This window comes from Lithobates pipiens, unplaced genomic scaffold (assembly GCF_037356315.1).
Source record: "Lithobates pipiens isolate NorthernLeopardFrog02 unplaced genomic scaffold, aLitPip1_a1.2 Scaffold_24, whole genome shotgun sequence".
NCBI lineage: Eukaryota > Metazoa > Chordata > Amphibia > Anura > Ranidae > Lithobates > Lithobates pipiens.
The window spans coordinates 2,133,315-2,149,930 of record NW_027507786.1 but is presented as its reverse complement, the minus strand read 5'-3'; the positions used below and the strand labels follow the sequence as shown (position 1 = coordinate 2,149,930).

General features: G+C 45.0%; 1 protein-coding gene across 3 annotated transcripts in view; it reads right to left on the bottom strand.

Moving 5' to 3' along the window:
* The window catches only part of NAP1L4 (nucleosome assembly protein 1 like 4), a 56,653-nt gene that overhangs the window by 25,970 nt on the left and 14,067 nt on the right, over positions 1 to 16,616 (bottom strand). For all 3 annotated transcript variants that reach the window (XM_077453503.1, XM_077453505.1, XM_077453504.1), the window contains exons 2-4: positions 7,296 to 7,354; positions 4,758 to 4,857; positions 1,505 to 1,646 (exon numbers count right to left, since the gene is read on the bottom strand). In XM_077453503.1, coding sequence (XP_077309629.1) covers positions 1,505 to 1,646; positions 4,758 to 4,857; positions 7,296 to 7,329 — 276 coding nt within the window. In that variant the 5' untranslated portion in view covers positions 7,330 to 7,354. The remainder of the gene's footprint in view (positions 1 to 1,504; positions 1,647 to 4,757; positions 4,858 to 7,295; positions 7,355 to 16,616) is intronic.

Here is a 16,616-nt window from a genome sequence, read left to right as displayed (position 1 = left end):
ATCCTGCAAACCTTTTGAAATAAAAAAAAGACAGCAAAGACGGAGTCTGAAAGTAAAAAAAAAAAACAAAAAAAACAAGAAAAAAAAAAAAAGTAACCAAAGCAAAGCGTTTACATCTAAAAATTCAACTTGGCCAGAATAGACGTTTGATCCTCCACAAGGTTTGATATCTGGGACTATAGCGGGGATTCAAGCTTCATAGCCTTCAGCACTGACACGCCAGGCCTTTCTCAGCTCTTCAGCCAAGCTACCATTGTCAAAGGGCCAAGTGAAAGCTTTATATTCTCCCAAAATGGTGAATGATGCTTCACATATAGGTCTCATGTCCTCTAATGGATGCTTCAAGGTGGGACAACAAGACGACAGCATATGGAACCTTGGTTGGAAAAAAAAAAAAAAATAACCTAGCTAGGACAGCCTTTCCTCACCAAGGTTCCATACACTGTAGCTATAAAGATATTGAAGTGGACTAAACCTTGCTAAACCGCACCCAATGTAGAAGCATTCATTTAGCTTTAAAGCCCAACTCTGAGCTCGATCCCCAATCTCCCTCAAGGAGGTCCCCCATATTGCATTTATCTGTACCCCCTTTCAAATTACTTGGGGACACAGCTGGTCATGTAATATGCTGGATTGTCCTCCTCGACTCTTCTCCAGTAATATAGACAGTCTTCTGCTGATTACACCATGAATGATGGGTGTCGCGGGGACACCTCCTAAAAGGGGGCAGAGCTAAGAGGTTTGATTATTCATAGCATGCCCTCAATCTTCTAGGATAAAATGATGCTGGACAACATTTAACTCAGAAGACTCAGGTAATCTTGTGGTGGAATAGAAGTAACGTGGGAGGACAACTTCGTACTAACAGGGGAGCCCAAGCTGTTTTTATATATAAACCCAAAAAAACACCCCCCCCCCCCATATAAAATACATTTAGATTTTTCTTTTTTAATGAGAGAAATAAATAAATATATAAATATATATATATATATATATATATATATATATATATATATATATATATATATATATATATATATATATATATATATATATACACACACACACAAAATAAAAAAAAATTTTTTTTAGTAACAATACTCTTTTGTTCCCCCAGGCAGGGTAAATATAAAAACTGCCTAGAAGATTGAGGGCATGCTATGAATTTTACACAATGCAGAGGATTAACCCCTTGGGTTCCACAGTGAATATGACAAGCATGCTTTACTGCATATACAGACTGATTTCACTGTTGTGGGTTTAGTAACACATCAAGTCATTAATAGGGGAAGATCAGCAGCAGGGAGAATATAGGCAACACCGATGACTAGTCATTTGCCTTCCTTTTTGGGCACAGATTACAGAGTTCAGCTCTTTAAAATAATGACAGTTCGAAGAAATGTCAGATTACAAGTCAGAGATGAGCGTTCTCCGCTGTTTACTGCTAATCAGTCACACAGAGGTGATAATGTGCATATGAAATGGGCCTCTGTACTATACATACCTTTTCAAACAGAGGCTCATACAGGGCAGCATATTTCCTCTCCAGCTCATGAACCTCCTCATAGAATTTGGCTTCTATGTGAGCACACTTCTCCTGGAGCTGTTTCAAGGCATTGATTCTTCGCTTTACCGCTTTAGGTAAACTAGGAGTACAAAGAAAGAAAGAAAGAAAAAAAAAAAAAAAAAGAAAAAAAAAAAAAAAGTATGTCAAGGCAAAAATTTAAAAGAAAAAAAAAAAAAAAAATAAAAAAAAACCCGCACACAATTTTTTTTAATTTAAAAACACATTTCCTCATGTTTTCTCTGTTAAAAACCTGGCAAGTACAGAAAAATACCTGTTGATTTTCCAGGAATGCACTGAGCTCCTAAGGCCTGTGTCATAGAGGAGTCAGCTTGTTTAAGGGCAATGTGACGAGCATCTGCAGAGCTTTCAGCAAGATTTGTTGAAGGACCCATTCAGCTTGTTTGTAAAATGTAGAACACAAAATTTTAAATGTGCCAATTGCCACTTTAAAAAACAAGCTGCTAGCAGGCTTTCAATAAGCATTAAGAATTGCAGAAGCCTGCTAAAGTGGCAATCGGCACTCCCATTAAAATTCCTGTTCGACATTTACAAACTGAAGCTGAACGGTACTTTAAAAAAAAAGCATCAAAGCTCTTGCTGGTCACACTGCTCTGAGGCCCCATTCACACCTGAGCGTATCGTTTTCAGGCGGAAGGTCGTGCAATTTTGCAGCAAATTTTGGGCGGCACAGTGGTGTAGTGGTTAGCACTCTCACCTAGCAGTAAAAAGGGTTGCTGGTTTGAATGCCAACCACGACACTACCTGCCTGGAGTTTGCAGGTTCTCCCCGTGCCTGCGTGGGTTTCCTCCCACACTCCAAAGACCTGCAGGTAGGTTAATTGGCTTTTGTCCAAAATTGTCCCCAGTATATCTATGGGGACCTTGGATTGCGGACTCCTTGAGGGTAGGGACTGATGTGAGTGTACAATGTACAGGGATAGGGACAATTGTAGAAACTCACTCAGGTTGAACTGGATGGACTGGTGTCTTTATTCAACCTTACTATGTAACTATGTCACCAATGTAAAAAGAAAAAAAAAAAAAACGCCCAAATCTACCAGATTCGAGTGACAAAAAAAAGGGTACAGAACTTGTTTGAGCTTCAGGAGACTTGGAGTGGAGATGTGAACCATCTTCATTGGAGAATAGATTCCCCCCCCCCCCCCCCCCTCCAGCATTTTGTAGCTTCAGGTTTCAAGCTACAAAAAACGCTCAGGTGTGAATGTGGCCTTAGACAAGCTGAAGCCCAAATCTTGTTGTGTGCCGACACCACATACGATTGTGAAAAGAGTGGCATCAGTCCTTCCAGTTGTCTTGCTAAACTACTCAACCTATCCCACTCTTAGACTTCTACAAAAAAAAGTCACTAATTCTGCAGTCTACGATAGGACCGCTCTGAATTTCTAAAAGGGTACAACACCATTTGTTTGCGCTTATGGCAGAAATAAATCCATCAATTTAAAAATAGATACATTTGCGGTAGGTGCCGGGAATGAAACCATCGCTTTGGTTGTGCTCTCAACCAAACTAAGAATCCATCTAATGGTTGCTGTCATAATTGATCGCATCATGGCAGTTAAAGATTACACAGAGGCAAAGATGGCAGCTTTCTCTGCTGAAAATGATAGGAGGATTTACTTTCACTCTAACCACTTCCTGCCCCCTCCAAATAGGACATCCATGGGTTGCAATGGTGATCATCCAGATATGGAATTTTTCAGCTGGCAATTAAGTTTCTAGCAGAAGTGATTCTAGTGGCTAAAAAAAAAAATCGCCACTCGATCACTTCTGGGGGTGGCGGAAAGGGGCCCCCTTCCCATCACCTTTTCTGGGCTCTACCCTCCGATTGCAGAGACTAGGAGCGATGGCTGCACGGAACACAAAGACAAATACAAATCAATGTTCTTCCTCTTTCTCTGTGACCCCAGAAAACGACAAGTCACTCACTTCTGGTTCCGCCTCAGTTTACCGTTAGTGGCCAAGAAATCAGCCAGACCAATCTGTGTCTGATCGGCTGCTTTGGAGGCCAGAGAGATCTTCATGAAGAGGACATGTCACAAGGGATGCTGAACTCTATTGCAATCACAACTGCTAGTATAAAAAAAAAAAAAATAAAAAAAAAAAAAAAAAAAAAAAAAATTTAAAAATTAAAGCACCCCCACCCCCATGTGATTACGCGCAAATGCAAACGTTACTCCCGTCCACATATGTAAAAGGTAATTACGTTAGCACTACAATAGCCAATCCTAATAATGGACATTGGGAAGCCCATTTCCTACTCTAGACCTTAAAGAGGAAGTAAACCCTGATGGGTGTTACTTCCTCTGTCTCCCTGCAAAGACAAAGCATAATGGGCTACTATGCATCGCATAGTAGCCCATTATGTGTCATTTACCTGACACAGGAGCCAGCAATGTCACCGCTGTCCCCTGTAGCACGAAGCATCCATCTTCTTCCGGGTATCGCTGTTCCCCATGTAGGTTTAGGAGATATTTCTTGGACCTACAGATAAGCCTTAATTCTAGGCTTACCCGTAGGTCAAAGTGGTCTGTAAGGGTTTACAACCACTTTAAGAGCCCCTTAAAAAGCCAGTTGGAGCCAACAGCAAAGAGTTAACCTATTTCTATCAGCTGTAAGCATATTTGTGGTGGCTTCAAGGTGGATCTTATTCCATGCAGCCACAAATACTTATTCTGTACTGGAAGCATGTTCAATCACACCCCTGGCACTGACCTCAATGTTTCCGCAGCTCCTAGTCACGCTGTAATATTTGAATAATTTAAGAATTGTCCAAAAGATGGATTTCAAAGAAGGTGTGGGCATGCAGAAGTGAGAATGTAGGAGAACCAAGTATGAAAAGCAGTCACCCAGCTGGATACAAAAAGGACCATTACCTTAAACACATGGGGGATGATGATGTACTAAAACAGGGAGAGTGCAAAAATCTGGTGCAGCTCTGCATGGTAGCCAGCTTCTAACTCCAGCTTGTTTAATTAAGCTTTTAAAGTCAAAAATAAATAAAAACACAACCCCAAGCACCTGGAGACGTGGATTGGTTTCTATGCAAAGCTGCACCAGATTTCGCACCCTCCAGTTTTAGTTAATCAACCCCATCGGGTACCCACACAAAAAAACATTATAACTATTCAATATATGTTCGGACACTAGCAGGATAACATTAAATAACTTACGTTTCAACGTAACTTGACGGAGTCTGAGAAACGCTGTCAAGCCTTTCCTGAAGAGCAGCGAGAACTTGAGGGTTCTGCATTATCTGATCGGCCAGTTTGTCTGTGTGAATAAAATAATAAAACTGAGTAGAAAGCAAAAAACACCTCTCTTGAACAATCTACTACCAAAAAAAAAAAAAAAAAAAAAGGATAAAATAAAAAAGGGGAAGGACATAAAGCCAATCATTGAATGGCTACAACCCATGACATTCCCAGGCTTTAGCAGCCAGTTACCTGCCGTGTTAAGAACACCAAGGAAGGGAAACTAGTTTAGGGTGAATAAAGTCTGCAGAGCCCGGCACTCTTCTCTTAAATGTCAGCTACAGACAGCAGAGAAAGTCACCCCTTGCAGGGGAGTGAGGAATAAGGCAATCATTTCTACTCATCCTTATCCCTCTAGACCAGAGGTCTCCAAACAAAAGGCCAGTTTTCTTTCCTTCAGATTTTAGGGGTGGGGCTGGGGGAGAGACGACGACATATTGTAGCCATTGGGGGTAGAAAACATCCTGGGCCCAGCAAGAGTGAATAAACATGGCCACATTGTTGGTGGGAGGAGGAGTAGTGCCCCATTGGTCGGTGTGTGTGTGTGTGTGTGGGGGGTGGGGTGGGGTTCTAGTGCCCCATTGGTCGGCATCAGTGTGGGGGAGGGCAGGGACCAGTGCCCCATTGGTCAGCATGAGTGTGGGGGAGGGCGGGGACCAGTGCCCCATTGGTCAGCATGAGTGTGGGGGAGGGCGGGGACCAGTGCCCCATTGGTCAGCATCAGTGTGTGTGTGGGGGGGGACCAGTGCCCCATTGGTCAGCATGTGTGCGTGTGTGTGTACACACGACTAAGGCCCCATTGGTGGGCATTAGTGAGGGGGGAATAGTGCCCCAAGGGCTGGATAAAGGCTAGCAAAGGGCCGTCGCATCCAGCCCCTGCACCACAGTGGAGGACCCCAGCTCTAGACCAAAAAAAAAAAAAAAAAAAAAGGCAGAGGTGGGGGGGGACAGACGGGACGGTAGTCTGTATAGGTAGATTTGACACTAGCCCAGAGTTCAGCTTTAATCAAAAGGAAACTTCCAAATAGACTGAAAATCTTAACACCACTGCATCTTTAAAGAGACACCTCCCCACCCAGGGCTTCTTCATAGTGCAAATCACCCGGTGACTCCTCCCCTCTATCATGTGACTTGCTGCTGGCCGCTAAGCAAAAGCGCTGCACCAAGGGGTAAGATCACAGCCCCAGGTATTCAACGCCGGCTGTGATGTATAAAGTAGCATTGGGATAGCACAAAAGGAGGTATGTATGGAGGGACCTGAGAGGCTGATGAACACAGAACAAGGAGGAAGGGAAGGACAGTGTGCAACAGGCGGAGGTTACACTAACAGCCGAAGCTGCAGAACTGGCCGACGGGTGACATGATCGTCCTAGCACCAGCTGTGGAATATACATATGCCGGTTGAAGTTTTTAAAATGTGAGTGTATGTGTGTTGCATGGTCATTGTGAAGAGAGTTCCAGAGGAATAATCATTAACAAGGCACGATTTTAGAAGATATAAAAAGGTGAGGGCACATCTGGTGGAGGGAGCACAGGAATCCTAATAAAAAAAAAAGGCACGGAGGTGGAGGGTTTTGAAAAGAGCAAAATCAAAATGATTTTGTTTTTCACAAGGACACTTTATGAATTTATGTGAAATAATCATGATCCATTATTCACCACTCTATATATGGATATTTGATTAACAATATCTATATCTATCACACACACAGTAATACCTTTGGATTACGAGCATAAATTGTTCCAGAAACATGCTTGTAATCCAAAGCACTCTTATAGCAAAGCGAGTTTCCCCATAAGAAACAATGGAAACTCGTTCCACAACCACTGCTGGTGTATGCAGTACTGTATGTGGCTAAAGGTGCGGAGGCACCGTGTATGCAGTACTGTATGTGGCCAGAGGTGCGGGTGCGCTGGTTGACACTAAGGAACTACTAACACTTCCGGGTGCTCTGATGAACATTATGCCCACCCTACCCAACTGGGAGTGTCCGAGTTTTCCAGGAAGCACTGGGAGCCACCAGTGCCCACTGACCTCTGGCCGCATACAGTAATATACACACACACTCTATCGGTTTTACTACATTGATGAGCACTAGAGTCCTGCACGTCTTGCAAAAACAGAGAAGAAGGAGGAGAAGAAGGAGAAGAAGGAGAAGAAGGAGGAGAAGGAGGAGAAGGAGGAGAAGGAGGAGAAGGAGGAGAAGGAGGAGAAGGAGGAGAAGGAGGAGAAGGAGGAGAAGGAGGAGAAGGAGGAGAAGGAGGAGAAGGAGGAGAAGGAGGAGAAGGAGGAGAAGGAGGAGAAGGAGGAGAAGGAGGAGGAGAAGGAGGAGAAGGAGAAGGAGGAGGGGGAGGGGGGGGGGGGGGGGGGGGGAGAGAAAACCCCGGGCAGCCAAAAAGGTTTAATGAAATACAAAACTGCACAATGGCAGAGCAAGGAATTGTTTAGCCGCTCACCTTTTTTGTCACCTGCATTTTTAATTCCTTCCATGGGATCTCCAGCTGTGGTCAGCTTACTGCAAAAGAAATGATTAGGAACATTGGTCATTAAAACAAGCAACTCCACTTTCAAATAAAAATAAAATAAAAACACCACACACACCCCTCTGGGGGATCCATGTACATCGCAGGAATCTAACAGGCCGACTGATCAAAGTACAAGCTTGCCCATAGACAGATCTAATCCTGGCCGGTCCCTGCTGAACTGGCTGAGATGCGATCTATGGCTGGCTTTAGACTTGGGCCTCGTTCGCACAGGGCATACCAAACCATAAATCCGTGGAGGGCCGAGTTCAGCCACACAAATGCACAGGTATGCCGCGCATCCTCATGCAGGCAGACCCATTGATGCCATTTGAGACGCAGGCAGTGCACAGACACAGCTCCTAATCTGGCGTCTGTGCATGCAGACATGGTGCATTCAGGGACACGCACCCACACGGATGTCAGACTGGGAGGAGCAGTGTCTCTGTGCATGCAGCGGCTACATCCCAACTGACATGAACGGGCCTGCCCGGGACGCACGGTCCTCCACCAGTACGCTCCTTGTGAATGGGGACTTAACAAGCATTTAACTCTTGCAGTGCAGGAAGGGTCAACTTTAAATTTGCAGATTTCAGATTTCCCAAAAGAGGAATTCCATGTGGATTTGTCTAAAACCCGAGGTCCCGGATGTTTATAAATAGATGGACCAGGCTACAGTTTCAGAATGGCTAAAGGACTCCAAGTACACAAGGGACACGATCTGCCCAGGCATGAGATCCAAACAGGTCCTGCAACTTTGTGTCCTCACCACTCCGTGTACTTTTCATCTCGCAGGTCTCGGCAGGTTTATTATAATAGCCTCCAGGGAATGTCTCTTAAATGATCTATATAGGTCAGGTAGTGATTCAGCACATTGCACTGGATAGGACCTGATGATTTGTTTGCCAATGTGCAGAGCATTGTTCCTCGTCTCCAGGTAATGGGAGCTCTCGCCGTACAGTGCGCACCCCTCATGTGGGGGCCATTGCTGGGCTCACATTCCTTTCCTGCTGAAAACACCTTAGTTGCCTGGCTGTTACGTCACAGACCTAGAACAAATATGTCGAAATAATGCAAGCGCTTGCTGACCAGGCTTTTTCTGGAAATTTTTGCTTACAAAGTTTAAATCAGTATTATTCAGTGGAAAAATACTTAGAAGCCCAAACATTTTTTTTTTTTTGGGCAGAGACCCTAGAGAATAAAATGGGGATCGTTGCAGTATTTAATATCACACGGTATTCACAAAGCGGTCTTTGAAAACACTTTTTTTTGGGAAAAAATAAAAGTAACCCCACTATTTTTGGACAAATGTGAAAGAGGTTACGCATAATAAATACCCAACATGTCACGCTTTAAAATGGAATGGTGACAAACGACGGTATTTAGATCTCCATTGGCGACACATTTTTTTTTTTTTTTTTTTTTACAGGTTATCAGTTTAGTTACAGGAGGTCAAATGTTAGAATTGTTGCTCTAACGATCACGGCGATATCTCACGTGTGGTTTAAGCACCGTTTACATACGCATGTATGCGTTTGCTTCTGCGCACGAGCACACTTTTATTCCCATTACAAGGAATGTTGGCCCTTGTAATAGAAAGTTTGAATTATGTATGCATGTTTAAAGTCAAAATGTCAGACCTTCCCCCTTTTTTTTGTTTTGATTTATTTTTATTTTTTTATAAAAAGGTTAAAAGTTTATGCCTGGGAACCAGAAGTGGTGTTAGAGGTCGCTCCAAGGGCGGAGAGACAAGTGGGGGGCCATCTTGCCCAGGGAACGTTCACATTGGATCGCTTCCGGGTTTAACAATGTCTCTGGTAAGCTCGGAAACTCCTGGGAAGCAGCATCTCTCCCACTGCCTCTAAAAGCGATCCTGGAGTGGAGTGAATCTGCACGTGGCATTAAAAAACAAAAACAAAAAAACAAACAAACACCAAACTATACTGGGGGTTATGGCAGCTAGCTGCTGCCATAACACGGGTATTTAACTGCTTAAGGACCGCCTTCTGCACATATACGTCGGCAGAATGGCACGGCTGGGCACAAGCACATACCTGTACTTTGCCCTTTAAAGAGGAGCTGCACCTTTAAGAAAAATATTAAAAGCCAGCAGCTACAAATATTGCAGCTGCTGACTTAATAAAATGGACACTTACCTGTCCCAGGGTCCAGCGATGTCGGCGGCAGATGACGAGCGATCGCTCATCTCGCTGCTGCCACCGCCGCCATCCTCTGTCAGGGAATCGGGAAGTGAAGCGTTGCGGCTTCACTGCCCGGTTCCCTACTGCTCATGCGCGAGTCGCGCTGCGCGTCTCCACTAGTCCCAATTGTGTCCTGGGAACTGTGTGTTTCCCAGAACAAAACGGGGGTGATTATCTGCGGCGAGCTTGTCTCGGAAGTGGGTGCAGATACCTGGATTATCCAGGTATCTGCACCCCCGTCCCCCCCTGAAAGGTGCCGATTGTGGCACCGGAGGGGGGGGGGGGGGGGGGAATCAGATGAGCGGAACTTGCACTTCAGGGTGGAGGTCCGCTTTAAGGGCCCAGTCGTGGGACGCGAGTGCGCCGCCGGCGACACGCTCCCGACCCGGTCCTGACCTCCATGAGTGTGGGACCAGCGGACCTGATAGCCGCTGGTGTCCCGCGATCGGGTCACAGAGCTGAAGAACGAGGAGAGGCAAGTGTAAACAAACCACTCCCCGTGCTTCCTATTGAGCCTGTCACTGATCATCTGTTCCCTGTTATAGGGAAAGATCAGCGACGTCAGCTGCCAAGCCACGCCCCCTACAGTTAAAGACACACACTTAACCCCTCCCCGCCACCTAGTGGTCAACTCCTTCACTGCCATTTACACAGGAATCCATGCATTTAAATAGCACCGATTGCTGTATAAATGACAAGGGTCCCAAAAAAATGTGTAAAAAATGTCCGATGTGTCCGCCATAATGTCGCAGTCACAAATAAATAAATAAGCTATAAAACTATCTCCTATAACTTTTGCTCAAACCAATAAATCGCTAATTGCGATTTTTTTTTACCAAAAATATGTAGAATACGTATCAGCCTAAACTGAGGAAAAAATCGTTTTTTTTTATATATATTTTTGGGGATATTTATTATAGCAAAAAGTAAAAAAAAAATATATATATTTTTTTTTTAATTGTCGCTCTATTTTTGTTTATAGCACAAAAAATAAAAAAAACGCAGAGGTAATCAAATACCAACAAAAGAAAGCTATTTGTGGGAAAAAAAAAAATAAATAAAAATAAATAAATAAAAAGGAAAGGAAGGACTCCAATTTTGTTTGGGAGTCACGCCGCACAATTGTCAGTTAAAGCGACGCAGTGCTGAATCGCAAAAAGGGGCCTGGTCCTTTGGCTGCAAATTGGTCTGGGGCTTAAGTGGTTAACAGCAAAGTAATGAAGTATATTTACTGTGGGAGGTCAGCAAGTGGTTAAATAAATAAAAAAATAAAAAAAGTCATATGCATATATGGGTTTCAAACCAGTGATTTCAAGTGGCAGCCAGGCAACCCACATCTACAGGAAGTTTGAACAGCGATGAGATCTTCTATGGTCACTCATAGCAGGTTTTATTCAGCGCCCATTCACACATGTATGTCAAACTCCATAGACGAGGCTTAGAACAACACCCCAAGTAAGAGCCGTGTCTGTACAATGTCTGCATGTAATGTTTGTGCCAATGTTATTCAACTGGCTGGCGCTGCTGCTCAGGGCCAACATCAGAAAATAATCAGTGTGTGTTCGGTAGCTTCTGATTACACATTATTTATAGGCCCCACTACCACAACATCCGTGTTTGCTGTGACACAGGCGGTCATTTGGGGCCAACATGTAAATCAGTGGTGCAGGTGCCGTGGATTACACATTGTTGATATTACAATGCTGGTCCCGGGTGGCAGCAGCGGCAACCAATAGGAGTACATTTGCCCTTTATACATTTCCACAAACTTTTACATGCATACAGTGTACGATACGCTCCAAACGCAGGACCACAACCCAGATTCCTCTTCCTCCTCCACCCCCCCCCCATTTTTAGTTTGGACCAGTGTGTATGGGTCCACAGAATACAGAACTGCCGAGTTGTGATTTGTATAAAATATTGGATCTGAAGATACCAAAGACCAGGAACAGTAACAGTCCAATGACTGTGTGTGCGCGTGGGGGGGGGGGGGGGGGGGGGGGGGAGTGCCGTTTATCAGTGCACAGCCTGACTACATAGACTTTTAGGCCATAAAGTGTGATGTTTTCTGTGCATCTCAACCCCTTCATGCCCAACCTTTTTCTGTATATATATGAGAAAAAAAAAAAAAAAAAAAAGATAAATTATAGGTCATAACTTCTAAGCAACAAGTGCCAGAAAAAGGTTATAATAAAATAATTTTTTTTTTTTATAAAAGTGACTATCGGCGTATAACACACACTTCCCCCCCCTTAAAAGCAGGGGAAAATCGTGGGTGCGTGAGGAGAAGAAGAAGGAGAAGGAGAAGGAGAAGGAGAAGGAGAAGGAGAAGGAGAAGGAGAAGGAGAAGGAGAAGGAGAAGGAGAAGGAGAAGGAGAAGGAGAAGGAGAAGGAGAAGGAGAAGGAGAAGGAGAAGGAGAAGGAGAAGGAGAAGGAGAAGGAGAAGAAGGAGAAGGAGAAGGAGAAGGAGAAGGAGAAGGAGAAGAAGAGAAGGAGAAGGAGAAGGAGAAGAAGAAGAAGACCCCCCCAAACAAAATACACACACACATTTTAGTAGACACCCTAGAGAACAAAATGGTAGTTGTTGCAATATTTTATGTCACATTGTATTCGCGCAGCGGTCTTGCAAATGATTTTTTTTTTAAAGTTACTTTAATAAAAATAAAAAAACACTAACCAGTAAAGTCAACCAATTTTTTGGTATAATGTAAGAGATTTTACGTCATAAGAATTGTGATCTTTTTATTCCAAGCAAAAAAAATAAAATAATAATCTTGATTCTCATTTTGGCCAGCTCTAACACACACACACACACACACACCTTTAAAACAATTTAGAAGAATGCATCTTCCCATTTTCCTAATACTCGCAGCAGAAGTATTAAAAATAGTTGATGTTTGAGAGGGTTTAGTTACGTTTTAGAAGGAGACACCCCTGCTGAACATCTGTAGAGTGCGGCCGCTGAGCGGCTCTGCAACGTCAGGAAGTGGACTCTGCTGGTGTAAAAAGCAAACATGGCCACATAATTACACTTGTGCCTCTGCCATGCTGCCAGTGCCCATGTGGCACCTTAAGAGACATCCCATACAAAGCCTCTCTCTGTGGAGGGGCAGAGTCCAGTAAACCTCTATTCGCACTCATATAAAGGCACGGACATGATTACAGGCGGCCTGTCTGCTCAGACAAAGAGCTACTGTCAGTGCAGGAAGTAAGCTGACAGCGGTGACCGAGGTCTACAATCACCCACTTCCCAGAGACACATATGGAGCCTTTTCCTCTAAACATGCCGAGCCACACTTTACTCTTCAACTCAGCAATGTGCTGAAATCGTGTATTTGGGGATAGTGGACTGGCAGCAGCTTGTCGTGCCGATTAAAACGCAATCAGAGCACTGCTGGGACCTCCGATTAATCATCAGTGTGTACAGTACAAGGCTGATAGCCGGGGGCCCGACGTGTCTGTGCTGAGACCAGCACTGAGACCTGACTGCTGCCAAGTGATAAACACAGGACCTCCCTACCATTATCAGATACAGGAGGGGGCAGGAGGAGGCTTCTGCTACCACATTCACCAGACCCAAAGAAAGGCACCAATGTAATCAATACAAGCATTGAGAGTCATTTAAAGCACCTCCGAAAACAGCCGTCTACTTCTATCATTAGTCTGACATTTGTGTGCTGGAACCATTCCAAAGTGTTTACTGAAACTCTCAAATACTTTTTTGGTGGCACTCTGCAAAACCTTAGAAATATTTAGAACAGACAACCCAAGTGCCAGTGAACAAAGCCATAGATCTCAGACCCAGCTCAAATCCTGAACCCACCCCCGCCCAAAAGACGCCGGCCCAAATCCTGAACCCCGCCCAAAAGACGCCGGCCCAAATCCTGAACCCCGCCCAAAAGACGCCGGCCCAAATCCTGACCCCCCCCCGCCCAAAAGACGCCGGCCCAAATCCTGAACCCCGCCCAAAAGACGCCGGCCCCAAATCCTGAACCCCGCCCAAAAGACGCCGGCCCAAATCCTGAACCCCGCCCAAAAGACGCCGGCCCAAATCCTGAACCCCGCCCGCCCAAGACACCGGCCCAAATCCTGACCCCCCCCCCCCGCCCCAAAGACGCTGGCCCAAATCCTGAACCCCCCCGCCCAAGACGCTGGCCCAAATCCTGAACGACCCCCCCCAAAAATCCTGAACCCCCCAGAAGACGCCGGCCCATGAAAATTCAGAGGCAGGAGGTGGCATTTTTAACTAAAGATACTGAACTGCTTTGTCTGTTCCCCAACCCCCCCCCCCCCCCCCCAAGCAAGCCATCTGCTATGGGGCACTAGTGTAGGCTTGATCCCGAGGCGCGTGCAGTGTGGCTCTGCCCCATCCTCTGCTTCCTCCTCACAGGCTGTAATTGACAGCAGCAGGAGCCTCTATATCCAGTGAGGACAGAAACAGGGAGTGTAGAGAGCCACAGCGCTGGATCGAGATGGGGCTCAGGTAAGTATAGGGGGGGGGGTGTATATTTAGCTGCACACAGGGTTTTTTTTTTTTTTTTTTTTTTTTTTAACCTTAGTGCCGGTTTACACAGGGGTGACACGACCTGCACACGACTTCAGCAGCGACTTGCAAAACGACTACTGTATAGAAGTCAACGCAAGTCGCCTGAAGTCGCCCCAAAAATACTACAGGAACCTTTTTCTAAGTCGGAGCGACTTGAGTCGCTTCTAAGTACAGAACGGAGCGCGACTTGTCAGGCGGCTAAGTCGCGGTAGTGTGAACGGGCACTTAATGCTTAGCATGCAATATAAAAAAAAAAAACACACACTTTAAAATTTAGTAACAAACTTGATCAGTGCATGCAGTGCTCATCGGGAGAATAAAACTAAAAGGGGCACACACAGCTATGGCAGAAACAGTGTGGCAACACTGAAAACCTTCCACAATCCCCGTATCACAAGGCTCCATACACATATGGCGGCCGTCACACATCATATGGAAGAGAAGTCTCCACTTACTACATGGATAGTTATAAATATCACAGGAGTTATTTTTCTAGTTGATGTGTGCCCAAGATGCCAACGGCTGGCTATTTATAGGCACACGTAGTGTCGCTGTTGTGTGTGTGTGCGTTTGTGTGTGTAGTATGACAACATACAGGCAAGATCCGCAAGGATCCTGAACAGCAGAGCTTGCCATCAAGGTAGGGATACAAGAACAAAAAACGATTAGCTGTATTTACAGGGGAGCAGTGTCACTCTAAGGGCCGGTTGCCACTGCTGCGATGCAGGAACAAAAAAAAGGGGTCCTGTACGAGTTTGGTCCGAATGCGATGCAAATTCAGCCATACTATCTGTCACATGACACAGAGACTGCATGCGATTTGCACTGCGGTGCGAATCACATCCGATCTCGGACATCGCCAACAGTGGGAACTGGCCCTTATTAGGACTACAAAACACCCCCTCCTCTACACGAGGTCCATTACTCTCATTGACCACCGACACAGGAGCGCCCCCTCCCCCCCCACGACACACACGTGGGCACCCCCCTCCTCCCACCAACACAGGGGCGCCCCATGTCCCAATGAAACATGGGTACCATTTCACTCACTGACCCAGGGGCAATTCTTTACTGCGATTGACCACAATCAACCCCCCCCCCCCCCCCCCAGAGTGATGGGCCAGATTACAGGCCCCTGGTTTAGTGCTAGTGACACGTCAGTGTGGCTTCACACATATTCGTAATGTATGCAACAAAAGCCTTTTTTTTTTTTTTTTTTTAACTAAACTAAATGCTGAAATAGTTATAAAAAATGAATTGTTATGGATAAACTGTGGAATGGTTAGACCCTCTGTCAAGTTTTTATTGAGGTCTAGGTTCCCACTGGGGAGATTTAGCCTCTATTTGTACGGTGCTCACTTCTACCAAGACATGAAGTGGGGGGGAAATCCTAACATTTTAGAGCCTTCACCAGAAGAGGTGATAATTGCACCAGTGGGACACTGGCAGAAAAAATAAAACAGATAAGGGTTTTAATCTTCTATGCTCTAAATTTTATTTTTTAAAGTGTAGGAAAACAAAAGAACTATTCTCACTTCCTCTCCAGTGATGCAATGACTGCAGGCTCCTCCGCAGGTACCGACCTCTTCTGGATCTTCGGCCTTCTTGACTGGTTTGCGTTGGGATGATGCAATTTCTGCTCATGGGCTGAAGTCGATTCAGCCAAAGCAAAAACGCATTAAAAGCGAAGCTCCACCCAAATACCTACTCCTATGCCTATAGGATTATCTTGTTGTCTAATTGCTCGATATCCCCCTTACCTTGCTGCTGTCATCTTGTGTTTTTTTTCTTTTTTTTTCTTCTTTAATTTCCTGGTCCTGGAGATTCCGGAAAGGGGCGGTGCTTCTGCAGATATGGGCGGGGCTTCCGCAACAGGTCATGGGCTTCCTGTTGGCCGCACTGGCTCCTGGATCGTTTTTTCAATTTCCCAGGAGTCAGTGCGGCGCCCAGGCACCAGATCGGAGGAATATACGGGCGGTGCATGCTGGGACATTAGCAGCACAGTGTCCCGGAAGACAATGCCTGTGGGCTTCACATGCCCACAAGCAAAATGGAAAATGTCAGGAGACGTTTTTATTAAAGTCTTTCGAATACCGAAAAACGGCAGCAGGAGCATTAGAAAAAAAAAAATAAAAAAAAAATAAAAGTACAAAAATTTGAAAACGTACTTCTTGCAATTAACCCCCCCCCACCAAAAAATAAATAAAAAACGGTGGAACCCCGCTTTAATTGTAAGCGGAGGTGCGTGTGTGCAGCTTGGAGTACAACAGTGTAAAAAAAAAAAAGAAACACACAACTTTGCATATAAGTTTAACCTCTTCAGCCCATGGAAGGTTTACCCCCCTTTGTGACCAAGCCTTTTTTGCGATAGGGCACTGCGCTACTTTAAAGAGGAGCTGCACCTTAAAAAAAAAAAAAATATATTAAAAGCCAGCAGCTACTAATATTGGCAGCTGCTGACTTTTAATAGAAATCACACTTACCTGTCCCAGGTCCAGCGATGTCATC